The sequence below is a fragment of the Temnothorax americanus genome, unplaced genomic scaffold (genome assembly GCF_048541705.1).
Source record: "Temnothorax americanus isolate GAGA-0224 unplaced genomic scaffold, ASM4854170v1 Scaffold47, whole genome shotgun sequence".
Lineage (NCBI taxonomy): Eukaryota > Metazoa > Arthropoda > Insecta > Hymenoptera > Formicidae > Temnothorax > Temnothorax americanus.
In genome coordinates, this window is record NW_027509624.1 from 581,319 (window position 1) to 599,409 (window position 18,091).

At 38.6% G+C, this 18,091-nt stretch overlaps 2 protein-coding genes across 3 annotated transcripts; one reads left to right on the forward strand and one right to left on the reverse strand.

Moving 5' to 3' along the window:
- Positions 1-122: 122 nt before the first annotated feature.
- On the reverse strand, positions 123-18,080 carry LOC143903464 (uncharacterized). The gene is made up of 4 exons (XM_077417070.1): positions 17,375-18,080; positions 16,500-16,651; positions 723-1,331; positions 123-630 (listed from the first exon to the last, which is right to left on the reverse strand). Exons 1-4 carry the CDS (start codon positions 17,606-17,608, stop codon positions 438-440), a joined length of 1,188 nt encoding a protein of 395 aa, XP_077273196.1. The 5' UTR covers positions 17,609-18,080; the 3' UTR covers positions 123-437.
- On the forward strand, positions 4,760-16,357 carry LOC143903465 (carbohydrate sulfotransferase 11). 2 transcript variants are annotated; one of them, XM_077417072.1, is made up of 7 exons: positions 4,760-5,014; positions 9,327-9,499; positions 13,349-13,602; positions 13,945-14,179; positions 14,489-14,668; positions 14,862-15,019; positions 15,141-16,357. In XM_077417072.1, the coding sequence occupies exons 1-7, from the start codon at positions 5,002-5,004 to the stop codon at positions 15,223-15,225; spliced, it is 1,098 nt and encodes a 365-aa protein (XP_077273198.1). In that variant the 5' UTR covers positions 4,760-5,001; the 3' UTR covers positions 15,226-16,357. The 2 variants fall into 2 exon arrangements, with proteins under 2 accessions (XP_077273198.1, XP_077273197.1); XM_077417071.1 differs by having other exon boundaries at positions 4,761-5,014; positions 13,945-14,185.
- Positions 18,081-18,091: the final 11 nt, after the last annotated feature.

Here is an 18,091-nt window from a genome sequence, read left to right on the forward strand (position 1 = left end):
TGTGAATGTTTCTCTCTTCGTGTGTATGCAAAAGTACATATATGTGATAATATATTGCATAATAAAAAAATTTATATGTTATAAATTTATATTAATCTCTTGAGAAAGTAAGATGATAACAATTGGTAATAATATAAATTTTATTTCAATACTTATATTAATTACATCAATATTATAAAAGATGAAAAGTTAGACAAAGTAAAGAAATCTCAATTTATTTAATATACTGATGCTTTTTTTCTATTTCGCCGATGTTGTTCTTCGCATGATATATTGCTACATCAATTGTTAACAATTTTTGGTTTTTTTGGTATATTTTTACACGATATCATTATGTCAACATAATTATATTACATTGCATATTAATATAATACAAGAAAAACAAAGCTTCCTCTACGAGTAAGCAATATTTTATATAAACAGTGATAAAATAAAACTTAAGGAATAAGTAAGTCTGTTATCACTTTCGCTTCTTGTATCTCGCGGATGTTGTTCTTATCGCGAATCATCGTTAGCTCGCGTATCAGAGCCATCGCAGCCTCAACGCAATCATCAGTCTCCTCCACAAGAGATACATTTAGAAATTTGTCTTGCAGAAGGTGCAATATTATGTTCAGCTGATTGACAGATCTGCAATCGTATCGTTGATAATGTAAATCTACCATCCTACGTTTTATCACAAATTGCGATCCGAAGAAAGCGTGGTTCTACTCATCCATTACCTGGCGAAGATCTTGATATTCGCTTCGTCGACATCGATCGATTGTATCTCGACCAGACAGTACATCAGGGAGCCGTGTTCTTTCGCCAAGAAAACGTTGCCGCGAACCTTCGTAAAGATTTTCGCGGCCAAAAGACGATAGAGTTTGTCGCCGAACCCATTTTGATCATCTTGGTCGACTTGGTCGTCTTGATCGTCTTGATCGTCTTGATCGTCTCTCGAGAATTGAACGTTAACGATCCTTTCTATGGTGGACGTGCTTTTCAAGGCTAATATCGCACCGTACTCGCTCTCATTTAAAAAGTTTATGTACGAACTATCGATCGTTTCGACAATGGAGAGCTGAATGGGTGGCACTGGGACTTGGAATTGTGTGTCATTGGTCTCGTACAAGATTATACCCCAACACTCGACGACAGGTTCCTGATCGAACATCGGTAGATCGAGCACCATTGTCGCCACGACAGATCCGGGTTCGATCACCTTGATCTTTTTCGTATAAAAGAAACGTTCTTCTTCTTGTTCTTCCTTCAATTTCCAGAAGGTCGACTCGCCGAAAATCTCCTCGCCCCGCATAGGTGACACGTAATATCTGGGGTTGAGCAACGTGCTGCAAAGAAAACTTACATAACCGCAATCTAAGCTATTAACAATCGCGTCTATAAGAACTTCTTTTTTCCAACACACAGTTTCCAACTCGGTTTTTAGCTCGCATGTATATTAATAAAATATCTTTGTTGCTGCTTTTCTAAAGAATGTAAAGTTCGTAGCGCATAAATTATAGTTGTAACAAATATTTATTATTTTTACGGAATTTAACGCTCATCTAAATTTCATAATAGGGGTATTCAAATAAGTTAGAGTTTAACGGTTTGACAGGTTATGTCGGGTTAAAGTCGGGTAAAAAGTTAATTTTTACACTTTTAACCCAAAGATTTATGTGATAGGTTAATGAGTCACTTATGTATTTTGCATAACCTTGAAGAGTAGCGCGCCCAAAGTTAATAAATTAACTATTTACTCGACTTTAACCCGACATTACCTGTCAAACCGTTAAACTTTAACTTATTTGAATACCCCTAATGTAAATAAGAATTTTGCGGCTTATTCTATTAAAAGTTTAATATTGATAATCCTCCAAATCACTATCTCGTTATTGATCACTATTGATATTTGAATGATAACGATAAAAGAAGTTCGTTATTTCAGAAATTTTAATTTTAGCTCTCAGAAATTTTTATCCTCTGTCTAATTACATTACATATTTATGGTAATAAACTGTCTTTGCATCGTGATGTGATGTCATGATTTGTTGGGAGAAACTATTCTTGGGAAGGAGATATTTCGTACTTTCTACGGGAGAAGTCAATATCGACGGCAAAAATAGGAAAGTTGTGTCACTAACTAGATACTTTCAAAACTAACATTTAAAAGTAAATCAGGAAAATGTCTTAGTTAAAATTCGTTGATGTGTCACACGATACAGATATGCCTCACTCTCTAAATCTGAATCAGTCAATAGTACTGTGAATCAGTGACTATTCACTGATTCAGATTTAAAGAGCATTTAATGATAATAATGAATGACTTATTATTGTGCGCATGCATAAATCGTATAGGATACTTCTATGTATATATTCAGTAATGCATTTAATGAAAACCCCTGATATTACGTAATGTTCGTAATGTATATTTGCAGCATAACATGAATGCAGATCGTTGCGAGCTAATCGAAGCGATAAACAGCTTGCATTTTAATTCATTTTATTTGAATATCAATTCACGACAATCATGGTGACAATAAGAAAAAATGATAGAAGAAATGCGTCGTATTTAAACTGACAGATTTATTGTCCGAACGAGAATCGATACGAGAATAATCGAAGACGGACCACCATTGGTTCGTACCTTATAAAAAAGGAAAATACGCCACCTCAACTTTCGCCATTCAAACAATTCAACTAAATCTTTCTTCTTTCATTCGATTTGCATTTTCTGCAAGATATGGATTTAATTTTAACATTTCCTAATCGACACTATATTACGTTATAATATTCCAAGTAGTATTATTATATTTAAAAAATTACAGACGGTTTTTTTTTCTCCCAAAAAAACAAAACAGGTGACGCACAGATAACGCGATTGCCAAGTTGGCGGATATAGCACACGCGAATCGACCTTGAATGCAACGCTTACATTGACATTATCCATGGCAAATCGACCTACGAACAAAGATATTAATCGCGATGTTCCTGCAAAAGTATAATAACGCGATATCAACGGTGATGGAATAATTTTATTATGTAAATTGCGATTTATATAGTGAACGCTGATATAATATGCAAAATTTACTTTCTTTCCTTCTTTCCTCTTTCAATCCTTCTATATGAAATCCAAATTGCGCGCAATATTTTATGTTCCTCTCTCTTGTTACACACATAATGCTTGCGTTTTAACAATATATCTATTATAGAGCGAGTTAAAGCGCGAGAAATTAAAAATTAATTAATTATATAGAAATTTCTTCATATTAGATACATGTAAAAAATAAACGTTGATTGGCTAATAAACGTGAGAATATATATAAACAAGAAAGAAGCTTCTCCGATTTCATTATTTTTCGTCGCAATCTTCTACGTACTCTAAAATCTACTTTTCAGCTCGTTGCTCTCTAAATTGAAATATTGTATCGCGACAGAAGTTGGGTCGAAGAAATCTGCTGGCGACGTCTTGACGCAATCTGGTATAGCTATTTTCACCTCATCACCGCTGTTGAAGAAACCGCTAAAAATTTCTTCGAGTGAAAAATCAAGCGGAAGTCAGCGGATAAAGGAATTTCAAGTGCCACAACAATTCACTAGCGATGACGAAGTGAAGACAGCCGTAAAAGATCGCACCAAAACAATATAAAAATATATTTTCTGACTGACGAATAAAAAAAAATAAGATATCAACAACAATTGTGTTTCATTTAAAGTTAATCGGTACTTATTTTTCAGTAATTTCGTATTTTATTTTTCTTCTCTTCTATATACATTTCAATACAAATTGAGATGCGAATAATAACAAACAAGTAAAATTGAATGTGATGTAGAAATATTAGCGTAAAAATATAATTCACATTATTTCTAATTATAAAATTGAGTATTTGAAATTCATTCATAAAACTTGGATCCGAGAAAGATAGGAAAATGTTACATTGCATTCGTCAATTTTTCGCGGCGCAAGTTGCAATATCGAATCCGTAATGTGGAAACAGCGTCTGCAATTGACGATTGTACGGTGCGGTCGATACGTCGCGAATCACACGAGTTGTCATTAGTATAATTAAGTTTCAATTTCAATTGATCGATCCCCGACCGAGAAGGCGTTCACTTGCTCGCGGTGGCTCGCAAATCGCGGCGCGTTTGCGCGAGAAACGTCCAGCGGCAAATCGACCCGCGAAAAAACCGACCAATGAACGAAAAGAGGCAAGCCGCAGGCCTGGTGTCGGATATTTATACCCCGACGTAAGATTAATATTTACTATTCTCATATTCACCTAGCGCTCACTTGCAAATGCATCTTTGATCTTAGCCTCACTTTAATTTTACTACATCTTATTATTATGGAATTTAAACTGTTTTTATTCACGCATGAGATGCCACGGAAAACATATCTGTGTACGTATAATCTCTATATACATATGTGTACTAAGATATAAATAAATTCTGTTGATACGTATTCTTGTGTATACATGTATGTACGTATTCACTTCTATACCGTACCCGTCAAAAACATGAAATTAATTTTAAACTTAAAAGAAACTTCTTTCCAGATATGGCTTCTCAACTTTAAGTTAGAAATATGTATATAGATTAATGTTCTAAAGTTCGTAACGGGATGGCCGGAGTACTTGGCGTGCTCCGATCTCTCGGCTGAGAAACATCGCGCATATCGCGAGAGGTACCCTATACGAAAGCCGGCCCTGGTGGGACGGGTCGGGCGGTAGCGTCGGAATCGGAAACGCGAGCGTCGAGGCGCTCGTGGAGCGAGCCGGTCGGTCGGCCTCAGTGATCTGCACGATGCCGCCGTGATCGTACGGCATCGTACTTTTCCTGGCGACACGCGGCACGCATCACGTGGCACCACACACCGCGTACGCGCTCCTGCCTCCTGCGGCGCGACCACGTCCGACGTCCCTCGCACCGACGCGCTGCACCGATCCGGGGGAGAAACGACGCCCGCCGACGACGCTCGCGCGCGACAACAAATGCGTCAGTGATCCCGCCGCCGGATATATGCCCGGAGAAGGTATACTTACCCGCGACGCGATACACACGCGACGATCGACCTGGAGACGCGGAGGTCTCCCCGGTGGTATCGCGGTCCCCCGCCGCGCAGATCCCGGGATTAGAAAGGCCACCCGCTGACCCCGTGAACCCATGACACAGCTGTACACGACTGTTTTTCTTGCGAGACCGATCGGCCGTCGTCAACCAGGAAGCGCTGTTTTTCGCGATAGCGTTAAATAATACAAAGATACGCTAACGTAATGTCGAATCGCGTGCACGGTCAACAATAATGTTAGACTGAAGTGAAAATTATCACGACGTGTCGCGATTGTTCTGTGACAAACCTGGGGATTCTAACGTATTCATGATACGGTATTGCAGGGAAACTGCAAATTAACTTAATCTGACTGAAACCCCATGTTATTAATATCATCAAATTTTTTTCTTCTATCATTTATTATCGCTAGTGCCATAAATTAAAATCATAAAAAAAAAATCAAGAAGTTAAACTATATATAGTTAGAATTCATCGTTATTAAAACTGAGCCCAAAGTTACCTTAAACGAACCATGATTCAACTGACTCATTTTCTTTCGGCTTTTAAAAAGGGATGGAAGGGATCAAATTGTACCGATAATACAGATTAACTAACGATAAGTTATAGATCTTCTCACTATCTCTCTTTATACAAGATAGACCTGCCCATATAGTACAGACGCAGAAGAAGAAATGAACTAATCGAGTCAATGTTAATTGACACAACCGGCCTACTTAAATTAAGGTCGAAATCAATTGACTTTAGAAAGAGTGAAATCTTATCTGCCATTTGATTCCTTTAACATGTTTCTCGCAGTTACTTGTCGTATAGATTATGATTTCAAGGCTAGTTCTAACAAACCGATCTTTGAAAAAGAACAATTGCACACACACAAGTAGTTTCCGACCATTTCTATAAAATACATGCAACCGTACTTCCTTTTTTCATTATTCGATCTGTTGCCAGGTATTTACCGAGTCATAACATTCATGACTAATACAATTTGATTAACGATATTTTGTTCAGTCACCGCCTACGCACGAATCTTTTATGCGCAAATATTGTCTCTGATCTAATTTTACAAATACGCGTCGTATTTACATTGAGTGAAGACTCTGCTCTTTAATAATTTTAATAATGTCATCTTATTGTCGCCATCTTATACTTTTTTTAAATAAAATTTATTAAGATTTATTGAGATTAATCGACAGTTAATTCTTTCTAAAAACATCAGCAGTTTTTCCATCTCAAATTACTTATCTTCCAAATCGCTATCTTTTATTGACAAAATTTTAATCGGATGATAATAGGTTAATACTTGAGCCAACATCTGCGCTGTCACATGCTCCAGCAGTAAGTTCTTATTCCGCGTACACAGTGCAAATGAAATCGTGAATTACAAATCAACAGTTCCATTCGCGTCGAGATTCGAGATCAAAGATCGTTCCCTGTGGGAACAAACCGTGTCTCCCGTCATGGATCTCACGGAAAACACAAGTTACATGCACACAGAATCGCCCCAGGCTTATGTAATCTAAGGCTGAAATCCCGAGTATGGATCCATTTCGCATTATATTGCACGAAGATGGCCTATTCGCGAATAAGATAAATTCTGTTTATATTCGCACTAATGTTGCGTAAGGGAGTTATCGTTCTGACCGATATGACTCTCCATTTCTTGTTATGTTGTATTACATATATTATTATCGACGTAATATATCTCATCATAAACACAATTATCCATTAAAAAAAAAAAATTATCCGACTGTTCAGTCAGCTTGAATCAACTTTTTCACGATGACAGCGAAGCAGGAAAAGCACATTTTTCTGATTGCATCGAGTCCACAATAAAGAATAGAGTTACGTAAAGATTATGTGATCGCAGATGAATGGCACAATAGATTATCTGAACGGTATAAAACGGAAAGAAGTCATTTTTGCTTTAAAAACTGACCGACTGGTATACCGATAATTATGATATGCAACATCAACGCAGCAAACGAGTTTATTATACACAAAATAGGTGTAGAAAGTACTATTAGAAACAATTATACTAAAATATTCTAATAATAATTAGCGCTCTTTACGACTTAAAATTATTAAAGAGCAGTCGCGATTATCTCAATAAATCACCATTTTCTAACAGTTATTTATCAAAATAGCAATTTTGTCAAAATTTGGTCAAAAAGCAACATCTACAACCCCTCATGCTTTATAGTATATTACACAAATACTGGTATACTATAAACTATTGCCGAAACACGCTTATTTTATAAAGCCTGATGGAATTCGATCGTACGTACTTTTTACGCAACGCTTTCCGCGAAAAAGTACGCCCTACTAAATCCTTTTCGCAACTGTGCAATTTTTCTTTTCGGCTCTTTTTACCCGTCAAGCGCAACGCGAGCGATATATCAACGCGAAACTTGTTTCATGAAAAGCGAGATTTATGTAGCCTACATTTCGCTTTATTCGATAATTACACATCCCCCTGCGATTATCCATCTAACGAAAGACTTTGTTTCATAAAACGCCAGCAATAATTACATTTAATTGCAAAGTAATTACGACGGGTATCGAGAACTGCTAACACTCAATGTGTTATTTTTAAAATCTTTTCCTCCTTATTGCTCAGATTATCCTTGGTACGTTTATATTGCGCATATGAAATATCTCGAACTTCCTTCTAACAAACGATGACTAATCCAATCGTTCATACATATATAATATTATGATGCTTTGTTATAACGGTTCACGTAATCCGACGTTCACAATGGACAAATCCCGACGAATCTGCGAATTCCATTCGACGCGCAGTCAGACACAGGATTGTGCTAACCAACAACGTCGAGAAAGTCAAACAGCGAATGGGATCATCCACGCTGACATTACCGCCGGCATACCGACCGTGAGAATTTCTGCAGCGCGCGAATGCTTATCACGTGGATGCGGTCACATTTCCGCAACTCCACGGTTGCTCGGCGCGCGATTACTCGCGATCTCGATACACGGACGAACGCATATACCGGTCCCGGGACATGCGAAACTAATTACCCATTCCATCAAGCTGGCGCGCCTCCTTCTCACGCCGTCTGTGGCATTCTGCGAATAAACGAAGTGTTTATTCCTCCTCTTATGCCTCCTATAATTCTCTTCACCGGTCTAATTATTGTATCGTCTGAATCATCGACTTGAGTATTCTTGAGACATTATACGCGTGTCTTGATTCGATGTCTTTATATACGAGCTGCTAGATATTGCAAACGCAAAACTACGAAAAAAAGGTTTTGCTGCAACAGCAAATATATTTGTTAAATATGGGACAACTAACTTTTTTTGCTGCGAGAACTAATTAATTTTGCAATAATAGCAAAACATTTTGTTGCAATAGCAAACAGTTTTGCTGAACTTGCAAAATTAATTAGCTCTCGCAGCAAAAAATGTTAGTTGTCCGTATAGTAGTAAATCCTTTAGCTAAATTTTTTTCCGTGGCAGAGTATACCACAGAAAATACTTGTATATATTTGAGAAAAGTAATTTAATGTTTTTTTTTTACCGAATACAAATATTGCAAAGTTTATATGTTTAGTTTAGCTGATTGAAATACTGATGTGTGGAACAAACATTTACTCGTCGCAGGTGCGTTCTCCCATACAGTTGTTTTTCCACGTAGGCGTTAGGGCGAAATGTACGTCGATATAACGGAGAATTGCTAATGAAAATTCTAAAAGAAGATTACAATATTGATCGAACTATCGAATCGATCGGGTCAAATACCAGGATGCGTCGCGCGAGGATGTAAAATAGTATATTTGTCATCATCGCGCTACGTTTCCTCGTCAAAGCGGAACACGCGTACGCCATACCTGATGCGAAAAAATCGCACCAACTTTAAATTTTATCGTCTCTACCTCGTCATGAAATAAAGATTATTTATTACATTTTACACTGCCGAATTTTAAACGGTTGCTTCGCTAAAACAAGCATAACGTTCCGTTCATCAGACGCGAGAGCTACAAATTGCGGAGTGCTGAACGCTAAATAATTTCTGATCGGCGCATAATACCCGAGCTGCAATACCCTAACACGTTTACGTCCGCATTCACGCGGGACGGCTCGTTTATCACCCAATCTCGAACGTCGCTCGTTAACGAGATTCCAAGTGTCGGTGTCGCAAGCGATCGACAGACAATGCAATTAACGTAATGACCCGGAGACTCGCGAATCGCCAATTAATTACGACGATTTATTACTTGGGAAACGCCGTATGATAAACGCTTTGAACGTGTTTCAGTCCGATATGAGTACAGACGGAAACACGTTCTCCGGGAGAAGATGACCCCACGTCGTCGCGTCTTGGCAGGAATTCGCCGTGCTATTTTTGCCGCTGGTGTCCTGGCGCTCATCGTCCTGATACTGTCGGGCCAGGATGGCACCAACAGCCTGCAGCACGAGAATTCGCTGGAGGTGAGTTATCTCTCGCGGAGATTTTATTTATATTTCGCGGATCTTTAGTATAGGTATCCGAAAAATGCGCTGCATTGTTTCGGATAATTCGAGTATAATTTGTGGAATTCGAAAGCCAAATGTTTATCAGTGTAGACCATTTAATATTAGCATGATATTTCATTAGCGTTCTAGTTTCAATATAGCATTCTCCAGAGTCAATTAGGGCCTCGTAATCATCATAATTGCCATGAACTCCCGCCCATTTTCACTAGAAAAATCGCAAATATTGATTAATGTATAATCTAAATTTTAATTACTTTCGATCATTTCGCGCTGGGTTCCATTTCCGAGAGCTATCACTTAACCAAACATTTATCTCTATTAAACGTGCGCTATTTCAAGAAGGCACGTTACACATTCCTGACGCATAACAGAACATAACAGAAGTTCGCATTAAAAAAAGAGTTGATTTTGAGGAAACGCAGAGTTCTGTACCTACCGGCATCCCCGATTCCTGGGAGACCGAAAACGTTTGCCTTACGTAAAGCACAACGACCATAGATTGGCACATTTCCAGGCGCAATGCGGTACGTGGATCAGTGCCCGCCTAAAACCCATTTAAATGTCCGGAAAGGTAGTCAAAATTGCTTCTAAATAATCATTTCACGATTGTCAGGAACGAATACCCATTAAATCTTTTGACATGGGATTTTTCAAATAATTATAAATGTACGTTTCAATAGGAATACATATATGTTATCGCGATCTGAATATGTTATTATATATATATAATAAGCTCTTCAATATATATATCAAATAAATTTCGGTTGTTCTCAGAGAAAAAAAAATACGTTGCGCTAAGAAGAAAATTTTATAAAAAGTAAAGAGAAGTTTATCGACGTAAAATATAAAAAATTTTGAGCAACAAAAAATTTTCATAGTTTTGAGATTTTGTATAACTGTATAGTCTGAAAATTTTCGCACATCATACGATACTCTTACAAATAATTGACCTAAATTTTTTAAATGAGCGTTTTTCATTAACGATACGTGACGACAAATAGATGAGACAAAAGAAGAAACATGTATAAAGCCGAAAGAAAGCATTACATTTCACAGAATCGGTGAGATTATCCGCGATTCAGATAACGCCGCGAAAAAGGGTTTCTACATGTCGGAGCATTCGCATGATAAGTTACGGTCATCACACACGCGTGACAGTCCATATTTTTGCTACAAAGTCTCAGGCGCATAAACCGGAAAGTCACGCGTTGGAAAAAATTAATATTGACAAAACTGTGAGATGAAAACTTATATTGCATTAGAATAAAAACGACGTGTAATTTGTCTTTATTAACAAAGTTACTCTCTCTCTCTCTCTCTTGCGGAGCAATAAAAATTGAATCAGAGCGTAGAATACAACGTTTCACAATCAGAGATGTAAAAACTCGAATGTGGACGTGGATTAAAGTTTGTCAGGAATAAAACAGTAATAGAGATAGAAGCCAAAACTAGAAGCAAAAATACAATTTTAATTCCAGCACCGCCTAAATAAAAAAGACATTTTTATCCAAAAGACATTAATTACTTATTACGCTTTAATGCGCCGAGTAAAAACGTAATAATGGCCAAAAATAACGGGGAAAAAATGCGACCGTAGCGATTGTCATACAATCTCGAAATAAAGGAAACGTGTTGTAAGGAAGGCTCGAGAATCCGCTATTTCTCGTACAACAGTACTTAAGTCGCGACAGAGAGAATATCTGATTGCAGGAAAGCTACCTAACCGGAATCTGTCTTAACTGCTGAATAACAAACGGTACCTACTTAATGTAAATAATGCAGAAACACGGCAGGAAAATAACGGCGGTGTGCCGCCCTAACGCCTCGCAGGTGGCACGTGTATGCACGATGCGCCAGTGCAGAAACGTGCGCGATGCGCCACCACCCTCCGTGGCCCACATTCGTCGTCGCCGCACAAGGCGCGTTCCACATCGAAATCAATAAGCGGAAGCCGGTAGTTCGGCATTCGGTTTTGCCAGCTTGCCGCGCTATACAATGCCGATATCGATGCCGGCTTTTCCGCGCCGTACGATACGTCGTATACGACTTCGTCGGAATCGAGGGAAGAAATCAGTTTTTACGTCTCTCGGCTTGGCTTTTAGGTCACTCCCTGCGGAGTTTCGGCACGAACGCAATCAGTTTGTAGCAATCTAAATTACTAATCCTTTACAATCCCGTGGGGGCTGACGTAAGATACTTTACTCTGTAATTACCGGATTACTGAAAGATTTCTAATTTGTACCGCTTGTAACGGAAAAATTGTGTCTTTTGACAGAAATTGTTGTGAATGGGCGTCACGAAATAAAACATTGATAAGAGGATGACGCAAATCAAAGGAGATATATATATACAATATATATATATATATATATATATATATATATATATATATATATAGTTTCTGAGCATCTCGGAAGCCAATTTCCCAAAAATACAGATGATTCATGAAATCGCAGAAACGTCTTACCATCTTATTTGCATGACACGATTCACTGAATAGTATCTCTCAATATAGTACACAAAATTGCCTCTTGTGCAGCTCGTTCTGCACACATGTTATTTGTTACGTGTACACATGTACTTATCGCTTGTAAACATATATCATGTTTAGCTACGGGTAGCACTTGAACTAGCTCCTATTAATTAACTATTAGTTCAGAAAATCATACCACAATTACTTTCCTTGATAAATTAAACATACTAAGCGCTTTATTATGTTGAAAGCGATGTGAGAAATATTAAAAAAAAAAAAAAAGAGATGCGCTCATAAGTGACATGATCTCCAATTTAAATGCAAATGTACCGTACGTTCATCAAGACCGGCATTCGGTGCATTCGACGCAACGCGGTGCAGTACACGTATAGCCACGTGTTAAAATTCTAATTGCAGAAATTAGGAAATCGAATTAACCTTACGAGTCGCGAAGAAGGTCAATATATGTACATGTCGCAATCGTATAAGTCTTGACGGGAAGATTCGCATTGCGATTCGCGTACATGGACGCTTCGAACTCAATCGATGATCAGGCTCTCATAACTTTTCGCATGTGCGCAATTCTAACCGCGTGGTTACCGCTATAGTTATCTGAGTCTCTCATTATCTGATAATTACCTGCGGTCCTCGGTATCTCGTAATTACCTGTATTATAATCAAGTGCTGTTAAGTCTATATCGATCGCGAGGGGATTGCATTTATTCATAATTCCATTCGACGCGCGTTATAAGCAAATCTTTTTTTTCCAATTTCTATTAAGCGGATAATGCGATAATTAGACGTATGCATAAACGAGGCTACTCGTCATAAATGATAATAGAGAGAATAATAACTGGGAGAGTGTAATAATAATGACTAAATTGTCATGTATAAAGCGCGTGCGCTCGTGTACTCGTATTTCTCATTTCTGTCATTTGTCAGCAAAGACATTATAAAGATTGAGCGAGATAATCGAGCAAGTAAGCTTCGATACATTTCGTATCTTACGTGATACACTTATATCGTAACTCTTACGTCAGTGTCCAATTCATAATTCAGTAGCACCGGCTCATTTTATAGTTCATTGGAGTAGTCTCCGGGTATAACCGCCCACTAACTATTAATTTAGGCCAAGTTAACGATAAATGACAGTAGTAGCATTTCTCGACACTCCGTAATTTTAAAGCATCTTAATTTAATGACGCGATCAAGGCGACATCATTAAACGAACGGCAGAATAAGCTATTGCGTATAATATAGGGTATCGATTTACGTCTTTTCTTACAAATTAGTCTTGCCTTACAAATCGAGGACTCAATACATTTTGGCAGGACGCGAATCTGACGCCGGAGGAGAAAATATTGGAGCAGATTACGACGGCGGAAACTGAGCAACGTCTAACAGCCAGGCGGAAATTTCTGGCGGAAAAATGTGCCGAGGAGGGTCTCGATCGTCCTGGCAACGACTCGCTTCACAGGCCGAACGCCTGGGAGTTCCTTGTAAATAGAGAATATCACCTTATATGGTGCAATGTTTTCAAAGCAGCATCCACATCATGGATGTATAACTTTAATTTACTTGCGGGGTAAGTCCCATCGTCGTTTACGTAATTAAACTTCCTCGCGGAAACGATGAAAACGAACACGACGGAGATAAAACATATATACCGTGTAATTTACCGCTGCAGATTGCAAGATACAATTGTAAAAAAAAAAAAGATAATATTACAGATAAATATTTAATTATTTTAATTACCCGGACTCGTGCGAAGACTCTCTATTTCTCTTATTTCTTAACATCGTCAATTTGCTAAAATACTAACTGAACTACTGAACAGCAGAGCCGATTATAATTGATCGTCATTGATAAATCATGAATGACATGATGAATCATCAATGAATAAATCGTTATTGCGCTAACTTTGCAGATACAGCCCGCAATTTCTGAAGGCCTCCAAAGCAGTGCCAGTCTCGCTAGCCAGACAGAGGTATCCTAGGCATAGCGCGGAAGAGCTGGCTAAATATCTAAACGACAGCATCAGTTTCCTGATAGTGCGGCATCCCTTCGAGAGATTGCTCAGCGCTTATCGAGATAAACTGGAGCACAGCCTGCCGCACACATTTCACAGCAACCTCGGTGCACACATAGTTTGGCATTACAGGGCAAGGGTAATCCGTCTTTCGACGATTTTTATAAATAATAACCATTCAGATTCACGCCAGATAAGTTACTTACAATTCTTCTCCAACCAGAATCGCAGATTTAGCGAAAATTATATGGAAATGGAAATATATAGAAAAACGCGCAGATCAATAAAAAAGATACTTGGGAAGATTCGTTGAAAAAATTTGGAATCAACTTTTCCTGCGCAACCGTACAAATTTATTTTCAAATTCAAATTAATGATTTCGATCGACAAAATCATTCCTGTCGCGCAAAAAATTTTAAAATAAATCTTTCGTAAAATACAGGATTCGAAGACGAATACAAGGCAAGGACCTAGATATCCGCTCTTCGAGGAATTTGTCCGATGGCTGTTATGCCAATGGAGGGCGGGGAACGATCTCGACATGCATTGGACACCAGTCGTGAACTTCTGTACACCCTGCCAAGTGCGATTCGACGTGATAGCTAAATTCGAGACGCTGCATGTAAGTAAATTTAATTAATCGGGTTCCTTGATACCATCGATATAAGAGCCGACGATAGACGAGAAATTTTTGATTACGTTCACGTGATGTGTTGTAAGAAATGATCCCCAATTTTTTGTAGAATATTAAACGAGATAGATGTATTTCGTTGAATCGAGAGAATCGTTTTAAAACTGTCTCTTTTTTGTTAAAGGACGACCAAGACTATCTCATAAAGCAAGCTCATGTGGGGCACATCATCAAACCCGAGTGGAAAAATCCTACTAAGGGCGTCCAGACGAAAGATGTTATAAAAAATTATTTTACGCAATTATCCAAAACACAGATTGACGAGCTCTACGAAATGTTCAGGTATGTTCGCGGCAACATACGATAGTCGTAAAATTTACATCCGTAATTTCGCGTACGATAGAAGATATAATAGCGATATAAATAATTATGTAAAATTATCTTATATCTTTACGATTCGCAGGTATGACTTCGTGCTCTTCGATTATTCACCCGAAGAGTACTTGGCGTTTGGTAGGGATGAAATCACTACACTAACGTGTAAGTGATTGGCATTTCTCCTGATGGCATTTCGTCTATGCTTAAAATGTGTGAGACCGTACATGAAATGGAACGAGGCATGCGACACACAACGAAATCGTAGGTAGCGCTTAAACAAATTTGGAGGGATAAGAAGTGTGACACTCGAATATGTATATAGTGACGATCAACGCATTTCTTATATGGGACTTCAAAAGGATGGAAGGATATGTTCTGGTTTTGTCATTTACATGTAAACTGCGTTGTCATATTGAACATTTTGATAGTGCATATGTTAAAGTTTATCTGTTATTGTTATACTGAGATTAGAAGATATAGATCTCAATGAAAATTTACGATAAATAAGGACGATGCAAACGTTTTGCAAATATGAACGTGCAGTTCGTTGCTTGGGTACTTAAATTGTTAAGATAAACTAAATTTTTACAAATTTACGACTATCAGCTTGGAGAAAGCTGTATCTCAGTATCTTGATCATTCAAAATTTTGGATCTCTCAATTATCTTCCGTTTCAATGGCGTATGATATATATATAGATTTGAGTTAGGTTCCATTAGTAATAAAAGTTGCTGAAGCCTTTAAATAGAAATGCAATAAGATTAAGAAAAGTCTAGATAGATTGAAAGATTTTTAGTACGTGACACGCGCGACATTAAAGAGAATTTGTGATAGTCTCAGTTTTGCATGAAGCAACAAGAATATCTAATTACGCCACCGAGTTGAGTCCGCGACAACTGCACAATAATCTTTGTAAGCATAAATGTAGTACCACTGTAACGATGGTAATAGTACTGCCTCAAGGAAACATGGTGCAAATTATTAAGGTAACTAACTTATATCACATAACATCACTTTAAGATGCAAACATTTTGTAGAATTACGTTGTTTCGAGAAATAATGAAAAACGTATATTTCCGAGTAAAAAACATTGAGTCAATTAACAGTAACATTTGCATACGTTTCACTACGGTAGAAATTAATTAAAATAATTGGATACTCAAGGTTCAAGTCTCAAATGAAATATTTGTCTGCGTGATCGATCAACGATTGTATATGAATGCCGCAAAAATATCTCGGCGTTACGGATTTCTATACTCGCAAAGTAAAACACATTGTCGAATAAACATCATTTGTACGATATTCTGTGTGTAGAAATCTTTTATCGGTCTCCTACAGGTTTGCAGCTATAAAATATGCATTTTTAATTCGATAATTTTCCTGATTGTGTCGCCTTCATTGTATCAGACATTAGACTACATATCACAATTGACAAATGACTCACGAACAGGATCTGTTGAACAGTTCTACTCCAATAATCCATTTATCCTGAAGTACGCATTGCCACTGAAATTTCAGGTCCAAATTATTTTCCGTGCTGCTAGCCCTGCTGCGTTTCTGTTTCTTTGCCACAGGTACTCCTTCAGCAGTGTACAACTGGTAACGTCAAAAATATATTATATATATATAATATCATATTTAAATATATTTCACATACCATTAGTTAATGGGCAATATATATTGTGATACTCATTATTATATTGAATACGACAGATTAATTTTCAAGTGAAACTTTTGCAGAAATGAAGACGAAGGAAAAACGCACAATTTTCCACATCTATATATAAAGGACCTTCTCTGGTCTTTCTTTCTGTTCTAAATGGAAAAGGCCCTCCTGGGTAGGGATGTCGTATCGAAAGGAATTAAAGTATCGATACTTCCAATGCTATTTTGTTACACCGGGTGTGTTTGTCTTTGGAATTTTGTGTAGCCTTCCTTGTTACTCCATTAATGAAGAAAAACACACCCGGTGTAACAAAATAGCATTGGGAGTACTTATCGACACTTTCCTTCTGGGGCCTCCCTTGAAGGAATTTAAATTAGAGCAAAAAATTTTTTAATATCTTCAGACAGGGAAAACTATTCAAATAAGGACTTGAATTATTATTTCTCGCAAAAATCAAGCGTTTTATTTTCAACTCGGAGAGATTCCGAAAACGTAGCTTGCCGATAATGCTCCAAATCGAGAGAATGCTTGAACGATTATACGCGAGAGGCTGTCGTAAAGCGTTGCGTCCAGCTCCGGAAAGAGATTGAAGTTACGCGTAGAAACGAACACTCGTGTTTATTCTACGCGCAAGTATAAAATCGCGCGATTACCTCGCTGTCCGAGTCCGAGCTCACGTCCTCCCCGTAAAGCGCGCGCCACTCCAGGACGTTCAAAACGTTCGCGGTGATCGCCTTCGTCTCGGCGATCTCGCTCGCCGCGACGTCGATCCTGTGCTGGACGTCGGCGAGCTGCTTGAGCAGGTGCTCCTCGACGGGATTGACCGGCGCCGGCGACGACGCCTCCTCGTCGCTGATAGCGAACATGTCCTCGTCACCGGACTCCATTGTCCGTTCGCGATTACGTCGATTATGCGTTGCGTACCTCCGTTTCCAGACGATAACTTCCCGAGTTTCTAGCCGACCGCGACCCGCGACGCGAGCAAACTGGACACTGATGGAGTTGACTGGAGCGATCAGCGAACGCGCGAACTGGCGGGCTCTCGTCGTTGCGAAAATTTCAAACTTGAGATCAGATCCGCGCAAGGGCAGCCAACGTGATAGAACTCGATAATCTCGATACCCTCAATACCGACGGCAGATCGCGCGAATCGAGCCGGTAATGTCGGTAACGTCTGCGCTCTACGATCACCACCTCGGGCTGACGGGCTCCACCTGACCCACCTGACCTGACAATTCATTCGCGGAGGGTTTGCTTACGGTCGCGAATCTTCGATGAACACTTCGTCGACGGTTGCGTCGCGGTAACGTGGAACGTCGCTGCTGCGGGCCAATTGCTTCCCTAGCAACCCATCCGTTCGCCCGCCTGCC

Excerpts from the sequence above, each read along its gene's own strand:
- LOC143903464 (XM_077417070.1), bottom strand. The coding sequence starts at position 17,608 with ATGGAGTCCGGTGACGAGGACATGTTCGCTATCAGCGACGAGGAGGCG. Across the intron at positions 16,652-17,374 it reads GCTCGGACTCGGACAGCGAG|TTGTACACTGCTGAAGGAGT; the intron begins GTAATCGCGCGA and ends TGACGTTACCAG. Across the intron at positions 631-722 it reads AATATCAAGATCTTCGCCAG|ATCTGTCAATCAGCTGAACA; the intron begins GTAATGGATGAG and ends ATACGATTGCAG.
- LOC143903465 (XM_077417071.1), top strand. Across the intron at positions 14,669-14,861 it reads CTAAATTCGAGACGCTGCAT|GACGACCAAGACTATCTCAT; the intron begins GTAAGTAAATTT and ends TTTTTGTTAAAG. Across the intron at positions 15,020-15,140 it reads GAGCTCTACGAAATGTTCAG|GTATGACTTCGTGCTCTTCG; the intron begins GTATGTTCGCGG and ends TACGATTCGCAG.